The sequence below is a fragment of the Arabidopsis lyrata genome, assembly GCF_000004255.2.
Source record: "Arabidopsis lyrata subsp. lyrata unplaced genomic scaffold ARALYscaffold_5, whole genome shotgun sequence".
NCBI classification, from domain to species: Eukaryota; Viridiplantae; Streptophyta; class Magnoliopsida; order Brassicales; family Brassicaceae; genus Arabidopsis; species Arabidopsis lyrata.
The window spans coordinates 1,594,708-1,611,538 of record NW_003302551.1 but is presented as its reverse complement, the minus strand read 5'-3'; the positions used below and the strand labels follow the sequence as shown (position 1 = coordinate 1,611,538).

At 34.4% G+C, this 16,831-nt stretch overlaps 5 protein-coding genes across 5 annotated transcripts; 2 read left to right on the top strand and 3 right to left on the bottom strand.

Annotated features, from left to right (window-relative positions):
• Nucleotides 1–4: 4 nt before the first annotated feature.
• Nucleotides 5–1,103, bottom strand: LOC9311257 (50S ribosomal protein L7/L12). The gene is given in 1 exon segment (XM_021025588.1): nt 5–1,103. A coding segment is annotated over 1 exon segment (594 nt). The 5' UTR covers nt 727–1,103; the 3' UTR covers nt 5–132.
• A 401-nt stretch (nt 1,104–1,504) lies between these two features.
• Nucleotides 1,505–4,408, bottom strand: LOC9311256 (signal peptide peptidase). Its single transcript, XM_002875142.2, has 11 exons — nt 4,226–4,408; nt 3,802–3,917; nt 3,558–3,709; nt 3,386–3,471; nt 2,972–3,099; nt 2,815–2,865; nt 2,608–2,694; nt 2,447–2,516; nt 2,192–2,328; nt 2,016–2,093; nt 1,505–1,822 (listed from the first exon to the last, which is right to left on the bottom strand). Exons 1-11 carry the CDS (start codon nt 4,263–4,265, stop codon nt 1,733–1,735), a joined length of 1,035 nt encoding a protein of 344 aa, XP_002875188.1. The 5' UTR covers nt 4,266–4,408; the 3' UTR covers nt 1,505–1,732.
• A 504-nt stretch (nt 4,409–4,912) lies between these two features.
• LOC9312937 (RNA-binding KH domain-containing protein RCF3) lies at nt 4,913–7,426 on the bottom strand. The gene is made up of 7 exons (XM_002875141.2): nt 7,328–7,426; nt 7,016–7,091; nt 6,440–6,939; nt 5,973–6,341; nt 5,640–5,894; nt 5,320–5,544; nt 4,913–5,238 (listed from the first exon to the last, which is right to left on the bottom strand). The coding sequence occupies exons 2-7, from the start codon at nt 7,038–7,040 to the stop codon at nt 5,203–5,205; spliced, it is 1,410 nt and encodes a 469-aa protein (XP_002875187.1). The 5' UTR covers nt 7,041–7,091; nt 7,328–7,426; the 3' UTR covers nt 4,913–5,202.
• Nucleotides 7,427–7,876: 450 nt separating this feature from the next.
• Nucleotides 7,877–9,536, top strand: LOC110228254. The gene is made up of 7 exons (XM_021025017.1): nt 7,877–7,882; nt 8,308–8,388; nt 8,601–8,648; nt 8,812–8,871; nt 8,958–9,029; nt 9,139–9,186; nt 9,330–9,536. Exons 1-7 carry the CDS (start codon nt 7,877–7,879, stop codon nt 9,510–9,512), a joined length of 498 nt encoding a protein of 165 aa, XP_020880676.1. The 3' UTR covers nt 9,513–9,536.
• A 269-nt stretch (nt 9,537–9,805) lies between these two features.
• LOC110228017 lies at nt 9,806–10,570 on the top strand. Its single transcript, XM_021024051.1, has 2 exons — nt 9,806–10,062; nt 10,252–10,570. Exons 1-2 carry the CDS (start codon nt 9,823–9,825, stop codon nt 10,540–10,542), a joined length of 531 nt encoding a protein of 176 aa, XP_020879710.1. The 5' UTR covers nt 9,806–9,822; the 3' UTR covers nt 10,543–10,570.
• The last annotated feature ends 6,261 nt before the right edge of the window (nt 10,571–16,831 follow it).

Sequence of the window (16,831 nt, the reverse complement as noted above, 5' to 3'; positions counted from 1 at the left end):
GATCATTAAAGCCATGGAATGACAACAGAGTTCCCAAAGAAGAACGACTTGGGATACATATTAAACTAGCAACGGTACAAGGGTTTAATCTCTTTAAAGCAACAACATTAGCAATGAGAAAGCCTAATTAAGCTAATAAGCTAGATGGAACAAACTGTACCAAAACAGACTTGGAAACTCACTCACTGTCACCGACTCTAAAACAGCTTTAGCACCAACTGCCTTCAGCTTCTCTACGAACTCCTCTCCTTCTTCTTTCGAAACTCCTGTTTTCAAAACCGTAGGAGCCTTCTCCACCAATTCTTTAGCTTCCCTAAGACCCACACCAGTGAAACTCCTTACTTCCTTAATGGTCCTGATTTTCACACATGGGTCGAAAGACTCCAGTTTAACCTCAAACACAGTCTTCTCCACTTTAGCTCCCTCATTGGCACCAAGTGCCTTCTCCACCAATTCCAAAACAGCTTTTACACCAAGTGCCTTCAACTTCGCTACGATCTCCTCTCCTTCTTCTTTGGATACTCCTGTTTTCACAACCGTGGGAGCCTTCTCCACCAATTCCTTAGCATCCTATAGACCCACACCAGTGATTCTCCTTACCTCCATAATGATCTTGATTTTCGCACATGCCTCGAAAGACTCCAGTTTAACCTCAAACACAGTCTTCTCCGCTTTGGCTCCCTCATTGGCACCACCACCACTTTGGCCGTCCCTCAGTACTCTCATTTTGTTTGATTTCTGATACGTGCTTGTTCCTTGGCTTTAGCTCTAGTAACCGGTGGTGAATAATCCAGCTTAGAACTAAGGAATCGATCGAATAGCTTAAGCTTAAAGAACACAGAGATTTTAAGCTAAGCTTCCTCCTAACCCAAGTCTCTTTCTAGAGATTATAGGTTAATTGTTGGAGGTTTTATTCTTTATTAATGGTCTTTATATATATAGACCTTGGTGTGTAACTAAGGTAAAAAAGAAAATCACAAACCCTAAACCTAATGTCAAAAACAAATACGTAATTGCTTTTAAATTAAAAAGAAAACACCAAAACTAATTAACTAAAACGTCCTAAGCCTACCCTAATCATCCTAACCATAGTCTTGTATCAAAAAAAAAAAAAAAAAATTACTTGAAGATTTTTCTCTACATTTTTATTGACTCATTACATATACGTTATATATTAAACACAAAACTTGCTCTCCAAGCAATAATTGGACTAGATGTCAGAAAAAAGAAGAAGCAACAAGTGTAGTGTAACATGCTTTCTTGTCTCGAAATTGCTCCCCAAGCAAAAATGTCACTTTCTTAACACAGATTATATGTATTTCGTTTTGAACAAGATTATAGCTTCTTTAACCTTTTTGGTACCTCTCGTTGTTCATAACTTTAACATCATCATCATCTACTATTCTTTGCCTCTCACTGTTCATATCCTTCCATGTCGTCTACAATAGTTGCTCATATTTTGAATACCATTCGAAATGATATATAACTTTAGCCTCCTATCGAATTTAACATAAAACACATCAAGAAAAGTCAAAGAAAACCTGTTGTAACTTATAGTAACTTACACGAGTCTTTGCCAAAAGAAAGTTTGAAAATCTAAAAAAAACAAAAAAGGGTTAGAAGGGACTGATTGATCATCATTGGAAACAAAATTGTTTTCCTTCTTGTTCCATATTTTAAAACACATTTATGTGTATATATTTCTCCTCTGCCCTTCTTTCTCGATTTTTCCTCATTCGTCATGAGCTTTATTACCCTCCTCACTAGTCTTTGATTCATCAGTCTTTGGTTCCTCTGTCTTTGATTCATCAAACGCCAACAACTGCAACAGCAACAGAAAAAGAAGAAGAAAACGATAAGCTCACTAACCATTAACATGTTAAGCAAACACAAGGTAACAGGAAGGTTCTTCTGCTCCAAAAACGTTTAAGAAATAGTGAAAACGTTTATATATACATGTATACGCAAATGCAAAATTGTGAAATATCGAAATCTGTAAGGAGGAGAAAACGAACCGGTTTGATGTCACCGTTCCAAATGCAGTGAGAAGCCAAGAACCCAATTACAGCTGGGACAATGTATAACAAAGCAGGCTGAAACAGAGACAAAACAAAAACCAAAACCCATCAGAGAAAATCCCAAAATAGGGTTCCAATAAATGGATGACAACAATTAAGACACAAAAACTGACCTGGGCTGCTTGAAACCAGTTCATGACTACAATCGTGAGGATAACACCAACAGCGTATCCGATAAATGCACTTGTGAAGTATTGTGGTTGTCTACGTCTTGACACATCGAATCTTAGAGCTAGTGCAACAAAAATTCCTAAAGGGAAACAAAAACTAATGCCTCATATTGATATAATATCCAAAAATATGATTCAAGAATGCATAACGATAAGTTGAATTTAGATAGTTATTGGATTAAGCATTAGAGAACATACCCGGAATGACAATGTCACCAAGACCAAGCATAGAATAGGGTCTTAGAGCATCACCCGTAGGGAATAAAAGCTGAAAGAAATATGGAACAATGAGATTACTGACAAATGTAACAAATCATATAATTTTGTTTGGTGTGTACTTTTGAGGCATTTTTACTAACCTTTATTGGAGCATCGAAGGATTTGGCGACACTAACCATAACTGGAGTAAAGAAAACCCAGAAGATATCATAGAAAAATAGTCCAGCCTGCAAGTCAAGCATAAACAAACACCAAATGATTGAGACATATTCAAACACTTGAATTTTATTTCATCTAAAAATCCAAACAAGTTTTCAAGAATAACATTCGAAAGATGCAGTTCTTACCAAAAGGATGGCACCAGTCTTGAATGATCCAAGAGAGAGCATCTCAATTCCCTGTTTTGGCCACACCATTAATTAGAAATAAAGACACACCCAACAACACTAATAACAGAGTTTATGTATTCCCATATTGTATACAATAAAGTGCAAGGGAAGTAACCTGAATGCAGAAGGAAAGGCCGAGAATATTGTTAGCTAGCCAATGTTTTTTCCACGCATACCACGCACAGAAGAAGGTTCCAGGGATTCCCGCAACAACTTGGGACTTTGTGAACTCTACCTCCAAAGCTGTTTATGAAAAAGGTGTTAGAAATAAAAGAAAACAATATTTGGCATGAAGCAAGCAAATCTCAACCAGAAGGATAAAACAATAACTGGATATAGTAAGAAAAGTAAAAACAGATTCGAAAACAGGACAAACACATATGAGCTTCAATGATCATTACATCTACCAAATTAGTATTCAAAGACTAACACTAAGCAAACAATGATAAACATATTCATAACATCACATCTAAATATAATGCCAAAAACGGCTACCAAAGAACACTGAAGGTAGATCTTAGTTACATACATTTGAAATAAGGAAAACGCCAGACAATAAGATTGTCATTCCAAGGATTTGGCAAAAATCTTCTGATGGCTGGTAACAATGTCGCCCTGTAAACACACATAATTATGTCATGCTTCGAGCACAGATACACAAAAGATAAGAACAGAAGCATGCTGATTTAGATTAGACATACGAAAGAGCGACAATCCCAAGAACAAAGAAGTAAGCTGTTAGAACAGCATTGACCAAATCCTTTGAGAGAAACTTGAACAATAAGAAAAGTGAGAGAAGCATAGCACTCCCAACCAATGGGAAACGCATGGCATGCTCTTTAGACATCGTCTCCTACACCATTTCAAACAAAACAAACATTTTAGATTGAATATGAAAAGTTGTTTCACTAATAAAAAAACAATCTGATTGCCTCTTTGTCTTACCGTTGGAGGAGTATCCTTGACCGAACGAAAGCAACCGACATAAACAGTGATACATGCTGTGAGAATAACATTCAAATTTGGATTTACTCTCACAACGAGTGGTGCCAATGTCAAACCTGTAACCAAAACCAAAACAAAACCACTCAATTTTGAATCTTTACGCCATAGTTAAAAACAATCAATCAGACCCACCAAGCCTAAACCCTAGAGAAACCAAACTGATCTAAAACGAAATCCAAAAGCAAACAAAAATTGAAATTCTAAGAACAAACCTAAAAACCGAAAAAGTTAACAACTTCATCACCTAAATCAAAAATCAGAAGAAACCCATAACACGAAACAATCACATGATCGTAAAAAACCTATCGAAATTGAAATTCATGAGACGAATTGTAACAATTATATGAGTGAAAGAGAGAAAAACCTGCGAGAGCGAGATTAGCGAATCTCTCACAATTCTTCATAATTGCTTCTTGGGTTTCGTTTTTACTCTGTACTCAGATGAATGTATAGAGAGAGAGAGGAGAGAGATCCAGTGGTGGGGTCAAAAGATAAAATTTCCACCAGATCTGTTAAAAACAAAAAAGGATGAAGAAGAAGAAGAAGAAGAAGAGAAGAGTTAAAGTCTTAAAGAAAGAAAATTAATATACTCGACGACTACGAAAGTTACGGGTCTGTGACCTAGTTATGTGACAGACTTATTTCATTGGTGACGTTCACGTGTTTATGACATTACGTACGCATTTTAATTGGTTGATTAATGACATTCACATCACCACATCACATATGTATATATTTGTTTCCTTCTATGGTTAGTCAATAAAATGGTAACCGATACTTTTCTACTTCAACGGATAACAAAATCAATGTCACAAAACACCTATTTAATTTATCGGAGATAATATACCGTATACAGATTTTAGTATTTTATTTTATTTTACTCAAGAAAGTATAGTAAACGGAAAGAAAAGATGGGAGCCGATTTTGTCTGACTGTTTTTGGTCCTTTTGGATAAAATACATGAAATTCAAACTATACTTTTAAATGCATCGTACATACCATTAGAACATTTGGCTACGAGTTAGAGATTCTAGTTCAAAACAATGCTTTGGAAGCACCAAATGATAAGGTTTTTTAATTATACTTGAGGGAGGGAAACTAAAGCAAAGTACGAGTACGAAAAGTTAAAAGAAACATTGTAATCTTTCATGAGGATTACGAAAGAAAAAAAATTATCATTCTTTTCAAACTTCCCGCATTTATAGATTCTTGAGGCACAAAATAAACCCAAATCCTCTTTTTCTTGGATTCCAAAAAACGCCCAAGTGTTTTTAAAAAGTATTCCAGAATCTATAAGTGTTTAAAACATAGAACGGTAACCTTTTAAGATGGTTTTGGTGATCAATAAACTCGGTTTCTTCTTGGGGACTTTAAGTTCTGCAAAAGAAGAAGAAAAGACATCATCAAAAAATGAATCTCTGTGCAACTTGAAAGTAATTTTGGTAACCAGAATCATACCGTTTGACTACCATAGTCTTCATTCCTAGCAATTTCCTCGGAACCATGAGGATGGTTCTCGCCTTTTCTATGCCTAGGCTTGCTTGAAGTCTCTATTGTTTGAGAAATATAAGGAAAGAAAGTTGGAAGCAAGACAAGACCACGATCCATGTCAAATACATTGGCTCTTAATCGCAGCATCACTTGCGTAAGAGCTTTGATTGCTGCATCAAGACTTCCTGTTATCTAAAACCACAAGATAAAGAAACATTGTTTAAGGGTCTCTTTAAAACACACAAAATCGAGAAAGTATCAGGCGATAAAGGGTCAAGATTTATTACTTGGACCATCTCCTCATTCTCACGAGCAATTCTTGGTACATCTTCGCCTTGAAAAATGCGGATGTTCGCTTTTGTGACACTCCTCATCTCGGATATAAGAGCTCCACCTTTTCCAATGAGGCACCCTACTTGAGAACTTGGAATAAGTACACGAGTAGAGATTGCAGAATCACTTGAATCTTTCCCCACTTTCTCACTGCATCGCGTTTGTAAGCGTAAGGCTGCATTCACCGTTGGGGATTGATCTTCGAAGAACTGATGTACATAAATTTGGTTCAACAGTTCACACATTGAAAAATGAGACTCTCATTCAGAAGAAAAAGTTTGCTTTACCTCCTTTGCTGATATGAAAATTATGCAATCATCATCTTCATCAGTTTCTGGGGTATGGACTTTGATGGTCGCACCAGATTCTTGCCTAGTCTGATTAATGAAACAGCCACCTTTTCCTATTACACCTCCAACATTTTCAGCTGGACATATGAAGCAGATAGAAAACACTCTTGCATCGGCAGCATCTCTTGGTGCAGAGTAATTTTTGTGAGAACTCGTTATTGCAGGACTCATTAGAATTCCACCAGGTTGATGCTGCAGGGTACTAGAAGAAGACAGAAAGTAGTTCTGAAATCGTGATGGATTATCATAAAGCAGAAAGGCAACTTGGTAAAGAGCTTCTCTAACAGCAGAAGGATCTCCAATTATCTGAAAATCAACCAACAGCAACATTCATAAGCTAAATCCGAAACAAAATCACACTAACTCAAATCTAGAAAATTTTCTAAAAAGACTTGTTGACTTACCTGAAGAAGCTCATCATGACTCAAAGCCAAAGCACAAATGGGAAGATTATCATTTATAACACGAATCTGAGCATTAGTGTCATTACGCAGTTTTTGAATAACTTGTCCACCTTTCCCAATAAGGCAACCAATTTGATCCGAAGGAACAAGCATCCTCACAGTAACTGTTTGTCTCTCACTATACTCATCACCGTTATCATAATCACCATCATTGTCAAATTCTTCAGCAACAATCATATCATGAACCTTGAAAAGAGCATCAAAAGCAGGACAAACAAAATCCTCATCATCTTCAATACGATTGGTCTCCTCGCTATTAGAATATATAGTAACAACACGCTCATCACAACCCGGTAAAGCCTCGTTTATCCTCATGTTTGCTTTCGTCTCAGACCTAATCTGCTTTGCAATTTCACCACCTCTCCCAATAATACTCCCTGCTTTCCTCACAGGACACAAGTAACGATACACAGTATCTTCTAATCCAGCACCATTATTATCTGTATCATCAGAAAAAAGCTTTTAGCTCTTATCAAATTAGAAAACTAAGTTACACAACTAAACAAGATCTCTTACCATAAATGTTCCTTGAATAAGCCATTTTAGCAACGGTTTGGTGAGACAAATACTCGAATCACAAAGCCAGAGGAAGCTGAAGAACATACGAACACACAAAATTAGGGTTTAAGTTAGGTTTCAAATAAGTAACAGAAACAAACTTTCATAACTCCTAAGACGACTTCGTTTCTCTATAGATAGATTTTAAGCTCTCATCAAGAAACCTAATCGACGACGATCAATACGAAAATCAGATTCTCACGCAACCGATCGATAAAACTTGATAGCTCTTGAACATTGCTAAGAAAACGGAAATCAAGAAACTCTCACCGGAGAAATAAGCAACCGATGATTGACTAATCAGTCCGTGGAAGCGTCGTCTCGCCGGAAAATGCAACGGCCTCTCTCCGTCTTTATGCTTCTGTGGTTTTTGGAGCGTGACAATCTTGTTAATAATACATGATGGTAAGTTTTTTTTAAAAAAATGTTTCTCTATTAATATATAGGGGATTAATCAAATGCACTTGGGAAACTTTAGATATGACCCTCTAATTCCGGTTACCAATCTCTACAATAATTATTTGAGAAGTAGAAACGCACCATATTGAAAGTTAGGGCATTGGAGGCCTGTGGTTAAAAGTTAGAATGATTTGTCCTAAACACCCTTAATGAATTGTTCTTCTCGAAATTTCTCCTTCTTCGTAATTAGGGGTATATAAGTCTAATCGTGTGTTGATCTCTATTATAATGTCCTAAACACCCTTAATTCGAAAATTTTTGTTCTTAGTTGTTAAGGGTATATAAGTCTAATCGTGTTTTGTGATGATTAGTCTTAATCACCCTTAATTTTTTTTATTTTATAGTATGATCGCTGGGGATATGGAGGTCATAATATCTCGACTTTAATGATTATGGAATCTTAGCTTAAATTTATTTGTTAATTTTTTGGATAATTCTATAATTTAGCAGTTAAAATTCGTTTTTGTTAGTTTTCTGATTTTGTTTCTAATTAAAAAGTAAAATTTCTTAAGATAATGATTGGTGTTTGCCCTAATCTTAAAGCTATATATATTGTTGATCGGCCAGAGGATTAGGTATTATTTTTCTGTGGCCATTAGATAGTTTTCACCGTTATGGTTTTTTTATATAGCTACTACGATTCTGATGAATCGAGTTGTTTGTCATGCAAATATTGTTTTTATGGACCTTTAAAGGTCGTGTGTATATTGTTTGTGTTGTTTGTTTTATTTTTTTGCATTATTCGATGATTTATTGTTTTGCTAATTTGTTGTTTTTGGTGTGTGTTTCAGTTTTGTATAACGTGGGAGGTTCCATCGACAAAGCTTTCTGACGAAGGTGGTGTTGACGAGCAAAGAGCGAGGTTTGGGGAGGTACTTCTATAGTTTTAATTTGTATATTTTTATATTTATTTACCCATATACATTTATGTGTTTCTTCCTGTTATCGTATATACTTTTATATGCGATTTTATTGCGTTTTATTTTTTAGTATTGATTTATAATTAAATTGTCAAATAGTTTTGAGTTTATGTACAAGGTTTGACATCTTATTGTTTGATTTTCATCTTACCGTGATTTTGAAGGTACTCGATGAACTCATATCTCGGTTTGTGTCGGTTTATTGGAAACAGGTATTTCTCTTATTTGTATCTAATATGTTGGTTATTGTGGATCGGTTTTAGTTTGATATTAATTTTCTAACTTTTAAATGATGATTTGGCTTTTGTTTTTTGTATATATATTTCGCGATAATCAAATGTTACGGGTTATTCTTATTTCGTACCGTTGGCTTAGGTAACCGCTGGTGTTTCCTTCTCCCGAAGATGCACGAATGATATGTTTTATTTTAATAAGGTATTTTGTCGAATCTTGTGTATTTATTATGTAACGTAATAATCGTTTTATGTTTAATTTATATATTTGTTTCTCTGATGTTTTAGACCACACGGGATTGGCGTAGAAGAGTTGTTGCTCCGTCGTGTTTTACGGATCGCGTGGGCTTTTGTAAGCATGTATGTTTGTTCTCTTATTGTCTTATGTGTCATGACTTGTATATATAGACATCAGAATATCTTACCATTCTATAAGGTATGATTTTAATTGTTTTGTTTGTTTGTAAAGGTTTTGAGTTGGCTGAAGTATTCATTGCGACCGAATATTTTGAAAGAGGTATGTTGTGTGTAGTTTACGTATTTGTTAGATCCTATGTCCTATTATTATAGATGTCTTCGTGTTTTCTAAATTATTTGTTTGTTTTCTATTGTCTACTTATTTTTGGGGTTTTTTTTTTTTTTTTTTTTTTTTTGATGTAGAGGACTGAGATTGGAAGCAAAGCTAGGAGTTACAGCAGTATCTATTTGTTGTTTAGTTATATTGCTAAGGGTAGTGATGTATCTGTTGATAGATACGGATCATATCCTTTGGTGTTTGGTATTGATCAAACCGTACCAAATTTTGGATCGGGGCCTATATTTGAAGACTCTGATGATGAGTAATTATTTTATTTGAATTTGTTGCTATTTATTTGGCTTCTATATATTTTATTTAGTTAATGATTAATATTCTGTTTTAAAAATTTATGTCGATCTAACTCATTATATCATATTAGCGATGGTTCTAATTATTCTTATTGGCGTTATCTATCTTAATATGGTGTGAGTTTGTTTTGTGTATAATCTAGAGATTCACATAGTTATTAATATTATTTTGTTGCTGTTCTTATGTTTTAAATAGTTATTAGGAAAAAGATATTTTTTAAATTTAAAAATTTGTGGCTATGACTGCTTATTTCAATTTCCACCGTGTATGTGCACTGTAAACAATTGTTTCATTTATTTCGAGATTTTCTATCTCTCTCTGATTCCTAAAAGAAAACTGAAGGGTCTTGGGCGGTGGTTTCGTTCAAAGATGTCCGAGCAAATCTACCTTTCTAATCTTTCTCGAGGTAGGACGCTTAAGTACGTTCGGGTGAAGATTCTGAGTCTTTGGAGGGTTCGCATCTATGGATTTAGGTGTAAAACAGAAATGCTTCTTGCCGACGAGCAGGTGCGTGTGTCTTTGTCGTTTTTTCTTTTGATCGGTTAGTTTGTTGATTTTGGGTGGATCTGCTAGATTATTTTTATAGTTTTGCTTATTTTATTATAAATCTTTAAGGATTATTTGTCTTTGGTTTGTGATTCGTTGTTTAGTTGTGTTAAGAAATATTTGATTTTTTGTTGTTTTGCATGTACCTAGGGGACAAAAATTGAGGGTACAATCGGTTGTGGTCCTTTCCATAACGTTGATATGAGGGAGTTAAGGGAAGATGCGTGGTATACTATTTCTGACTTTGTTGTTTCTGTTCCGATCCGGAGGACCCCGAACACACTTCACCCTTTCCATATCAAGTTCCACAGTGATACAAAGATGACATTGATTTATGATCTCTACTCGCCCAATTTTTTTGAGTTTGCAAAATATTCTGTCATTAAGAGGAGGCTTTTGGAGGCAAATCGTCCCTTTGGTGTGTCACATTCTTTTTATTAGCTAATCTCATTTTTGGTTTCTATTATTGTTTGAAGTATGTTTAGTTTTTTATTTGTTAGTTGTTCTGTGTTGTTAGAAACCTCTTATGTCTCTATTGGTATGATTTGTAGTGATATGTGGTCTTTTTGTGAGTTTGCTAGATTTATGTGGAGTTGTGGTCTATGTGTCTGAAATTAAAAGGATGACTTATGTTCCCGGAGAGTATGATGCAAGTACTGCATGCAATTATCTATATTTCCGTCTCATGGATCAGAAGTAAGTCTATGAATTTGATTTTGTTTTGGTGCTATATTTAGTCCATGGTTATTCTTGGTTTTTTTTGTGATTATGTAGAGTTTATTTAAAGACTGTCACTGATCTTAAGTGTTTTTGAAACGGTGATTAATAAAACAGAGGTAGGGAGCTGCCATGTTTTGCGCTTGGTCATTATGCTGCTGATTTTATGAATATGTGGACAAGCCGAGGCTACCAGGCTTCATTCCGTTATCAACCTGTTTTCTGTGTGTTGCGTTTCTGGAAAGTCGATGAGTTCATGGGTATGCATTTGGTGTATTGATGTCGAATCTATTATAGATAATATATATAAAGGGCTTATTCAAATTGTGTTGATGTGGCTATAGGTGAACCTTCTATCTCCACCAGAATTGGTTGTTCTAAGATATATCTTGAGCCCACATTACCGGAGATCAAGGACTTGAGGATGATGTAAATGATTATTGTGATTTTTTAGTGTTTATATATGTAGTTTGATTTTGTTATGGATTCAAATTTATTATTTTGTTTAATGTATTAAATTTAATTCTCAGGTCTGTTTTCATAGCTAGGGTAACATGGGCTATTGAAGAAGGTGAGGATTGTGATGACGCCGGTGAAGTTGTTGATCAGAATTCTTAATGTTCTTGGTGTAAATCAAGAATTGTATCCCTATTTCCGTAGTGTGCATAAACATGGATACCCTCTTCTGTTGGTTTAATATCTTTTTGTAAAAATCTCTTCTTCTTGTGTTATGTTATTATGTCATGTTGAGATATTTATTTGGGTTTTGTAACAATTATCTTTTGTGTTCGAGTTTTGAATATGTCTTTATCTTTAGATTCGTTGAAGTTATCTAAACTACTTTATAGATTTTCTAATTATTTTATATTGTAGATTAGCTTGTGGTAGAGATTATGTCAGATTTTTGATGTATGATAGTTGCTGTTTCCAATCATCAAATCTTCTGAACGGATAAAAACCTTTTTATTTAATTATTGATTATTCAGTAATCGATGTTACGTTAGATTGATTTCTATATTAGTTGTAATATACTTCCAATTCCACTTATTAATTCACGCTGCTACTTCTAAAAAAAAAAACAGAGAAAAAAAAAACTCTTCGATTTCTTGCTTCGTCTTTTCGGATTATCGATATTTCTTATTGAAGTATCTATAACCAGTTATCAATTTTAGTTGTTTCCTTTACCATGGCTTACTTCCATGATGTTTCGATTTTGCGCCCTTGTATTACGGGTTGGCACATAAGAGTGAAGGTTCTGCGCATGATTACTGTTTGCATAAATCCTCGGAATGCTCTCCGTTTGGTTCTGGTGGATGATAAGGTACTTTGGTTTTGTTCTGTATAGATTTGATTTTAAAATGCTAATTCGTGTTAGTTACTAAACAGACTATGTCGTGTGTCTAGGGTTTTAAGATCGATTGTTGGATTAATAGTGAATATGCGAAACATTATGCTGAGTTTTTGAAGTAAGATCGATGGTTTTCTTTTACGGAGTTTCGTGTTCTTGAGAACTCTGATAGGGTCAGGCTTACCAATCATCATTTCAGAATGTCTGTCTTTGGAACGACTGTCGTTCTTCCCGCCGATCCACCGTCGACTGAACCCCGTGACTCCTTTACTCAGTTCAGTTCGATAATTGACGGAACGGTTGACGAGAGTGTCTTGATTGGTAAGTTATATATAATGCTCATTTTGTTTGTTGTGTTTGGAAATACCTGTCTGAATTATAGTTGTGTCTGTTTCTTAACTAGATTTGATCGGGGTTTTGTCTGATGTTGGTGAATTGGTGAATGTCGGGACAAATCCATCAGATCTCACTGGCTTCAGACTGAGCTTTCGGATTCGTGGGCCTTGGTTAGTAAATAGATATTTTCTCCCTTTGTGAATTTTGTCTGGGTATTGTCCTGTTTGGTGTTAAATGTTAATTATATCATTTTTATTTTTGTTGTTTTGTTTGTGTTTTCTTGAATAAATATAAAGCGGGAATGCTATCGAGGGTTTGGTGTCGGGACGCTCAGCGATGGAGTTCCGAAAGCACTATGACTTGTGTGTTTCGAAGCCTTTGGTCTGTATTATGCGTCTGTGGAAGGTAGACAGATATTTCGATGGACCAAAGAATGTTAGGATTGTTAACCAGGGGCTGATTTCTAAGGTTTTGCCATATCCTGATGTTCCTGAGGCTGCTGAATTTTGCACTATGTCGGTAGTCATTTCCTATATTCATTATTATTTTATTTTTTATTTTTTTGTTTTTATATCTGATTTTTTGTTTGGCTACTTTGTCTTAGGTCTTAATGTGTTGGTGAGACAAGTGATTCGAACTAGGACATTAACGGTGGATGTGTAGTGCGATTCGTCTGGACGTTGCCCGTGTGACTCTTTTGTGAATATCGGAAATGTTAACTGTTTGTTTTTGGTTTTGTACTCGGATCATCTTGGTTTGTATGAATATGAACTTAGAATAATATTCTCCTTTATGCGGTATTGATATATTATCGTATTGACATATGATAATCTTCTGTTTTTATGAATGATGGTATGTTTTGTAATTAGTTTCAACCATGGTCGCTAGATTTAAACGGTCATATATATAGATAGATTACATATATATATATATATATATATATATATATATATATATTTTAAAAATATATATAGATAAAAGGATTTATCTTCGATAATATTTGATAGTTTTCCGTTTTAGTGAAGATTTTATTTATGATAGATTCTGTTTTAGTGGAGATTTATCTTATCATAAGTAAATTGTTTTGATAAAAAAAAAGTAAATTGTTTTATTTAGTATGTTGATATTGTTCAATTTCTATATTTTATATTTGTGAATCTTCCTAAACTAAATATATATATATATATATATATATATATATATATATATATATAATAAATAATATTCTCGCACTTTTCTTTATTCCGCAAAATTTGTTTCTATTATGGCTCATCTTCTCTCTAATGCCATCAGGAACTCGATTCGTAAAAGAGAATGTTTTTTTAGTGTTTCTGATTTGAATCCCTTTGTTCATGAGTGGAAGATTAAAGTTAAAATACTAAGAAAGTTTTATTTGTATGAGACGTTGGAACTAATATTGGTGGATGAAAAGGTAAACTAATGTATATTGGGCTTTGTCTTGATCTGTATCCAATCTAATGTTTCTTCGTAATTCTCTGATAATCTATTATTTATCGATTGACATGCCTTTTTCATTTTTTCGTATTAGGGTCAAAAGATTCATGCTGTAATAAACAAGGAGTATGAGGATCGGCGCACTTCGAAAATTGTTGAGGGCAATTGGATAAGTATAACTAATTTTGATTTGGTTCCTGTTACAGGAGCTTTTAGACCGGTTCCCCATCGTTTTAAGATTGTATGGAACTCAGGCACAACGATTAAGGACATTCGACCGTTGTGTTCCGCTGAGTTCTTTTCGTTTGTCGCTTTCGAGGATATCAAAAGTGGTTCTTTGGACCCTACTTTATGTGTTGGTAATATCAAATTTTCTTATTGTTAATGTGTTTAGTGTAATTAATAATATTTTATCATGTGTTGATGTAGGAGATTGTTTTGCTTTTCGTTTTAATATTATCGTGTGCAATTTGATATGTAGATCTAATTGGACGTGTCGTGAGGGTTGGTAATGGAAGAGAGTCCGGCCCACCTGCTTCTGATTGGAACGAGTTATTTTTGGAACTGGAAAACGAAGAGTAAGTTTCTTTGTTGTTAAATGTTTTTTTTTACTGTTATTGTGTGTTTTGTTGTGGATATATTTATTTATATATATTAATATATAAATATTTATAACACTCTGGTCTCAAGGGGAGAGCGTTTGCAGTGTCGTTTACCAAATGAATACTCGAATGCGTTCTTTAACGAATGGAGGAATTGTCTTGATAACATCATCATATGTGTATTGAGGTTCGCGAGGCTAGAAGTTACTCGAGGTAATTCGATTGACATTTCCTGCATGTGATTTTTATTTTTCTGTCGTGTGCTGGATTTAAATATATTATTTATTTGTGTTCAATTTATTTAATGCGTTATTGTTTTTTTGTTTATTCTTTGTTTGGTTATTAGATTTCTGGAGAGCTACCACTGTATACACATGTACCAGGATTTTGCTAAATTATCGATGTGTTGAAGTTACAAGAATGAGGGATGTGTTTTACGATAGAAGGGAAGCGGACGATTAGTTTTCAAAATGGATTTTGTATGCTTTTGGCTTCACATTTATTACTAATGATTTCTTATTCTGGCTTTGGCATTTTATTCGAACGATTTGGTTTAAGTTCTTAATGTTAGTAGTTGGTGTATTCTTTTATGCAAACGCATTAATCGTCATACTTTATCATACAGTTAGTTAGTAAATTGATTTCTCTCTCTCTCTCTTTTCGGCCCGTTGTCACGCATGTGGTCCTAATAAAGTGGATTTGGAAGATGGAAATATATATGACTAATTCAAAATTTATATAGTGTTCGTGGTAAGATTTGTATATATATATATTTTTTTTTGGGTTAGTAATTGTGTACCATCTACTTTTTATTTGCTTACCTTCTTTTGTTCTTTTTATAGATGTTGTTGGTAAGGTCGAGAACGTGAGTGAATTATATTTTGTTCCTTTAGTCGGCTCCTCCGGAGGATGTTTTGAAATCTTATTTGATTGGCGTAATCCAGAGTATGGTGTATTGTTTCTATTCGCATTTTTAAAAAAATGGGATAGTAACAAATCAACGATTTCGATAAACCTTAACTTTATACGATTGACATTATAGTACAGCAGCAATATTGCCCAGTGATGATATTGGTTTGGAATCTAGCATTCCTACAGTAAGCAATATATTCTGATAACAGAAAAAAGATAGAATATCGAATCTATTATATTCTGATTAACCCAATAAAGTAAGATTTCTATATTCTAAGATACTGTTATGAGATTTTTAAAATAAAATATAAGATTGTTTAGGCCGATGAAAATATAAGATTAGGGATATTAACAATATCAATTTATGCGGAAAAATAAGTTGCCTTTTTTAAAATGTGATAGTAACAAATCAACTGTTTCGATAAACCTTAACTTTATACGATTTACATAAGGGTAAAAATAGCAGTTTTGTCTAGCGACAATATCGTGTGGCTATCTAGCGTTTCCATGGTGAGCAATATATTCTGATAGCATAAAAGGATATTATATCGAATTTATTGTATTCGTTTGAATCTAATTAGGTAAAATTCCAACGTTATAAGATACTGTTATGGCATTTTTAAAATATAATGTTAATTTGCGTAGACCGTGAGACCAATGAATATCCCTGACATTATTTATTAATTATTAACCTCCTTATTTGGGTATAAATAAAGGTGCGCGTGTCCCCTAAACGATCACCTCTTGATCGATTAGATAGCATTCTCTCTGTTTCTTCAGTCGTAAAATGTCTCAAAATTCCTCACACGATATCACAAGTGACGTAGACCAACCGGATGTTTGTGTTGATTTTGCTGACTTAGGCCCCGGCATGGTTACTATGAGGGTTAAGGTGAGAATTATTAGGAGGTTCGTGTGTCCTGCGTATGGCGCTAGGTTCGTGGAATTCGTACTGGAAGATCCAAAGGTACATAATTATATACTATCATCAAAACGTTTATACTGTATGTATACTAATTAGTCCTTTATTTGTTTCATTAGGGTCAAAAGATACATGCTGTACTTGGTGGGGACGTCGCGCAACGGTTCTCATCTATCCTCATAGAAGGCAATTGCATAATTTTATCCGACTTTGTTGTACGAATGGCTCTCGGAAGGTTTAGACCGTCTTCGCATAGATTTCGACTTGGTTCAAACGCTCTCACTTCGGTCAATTTAATAAGGCCTTTCTCTCAAAGTGATAATTTCCATTTCGCGAAGTTTAGTGATATCAAAGAAGGACACCTAAATCCTTGCTTCTGCGTTGGTAAGTGTTGTGCGTTACATCGTTTAAAGTATTTTTAATTTGGATTGTTTATCA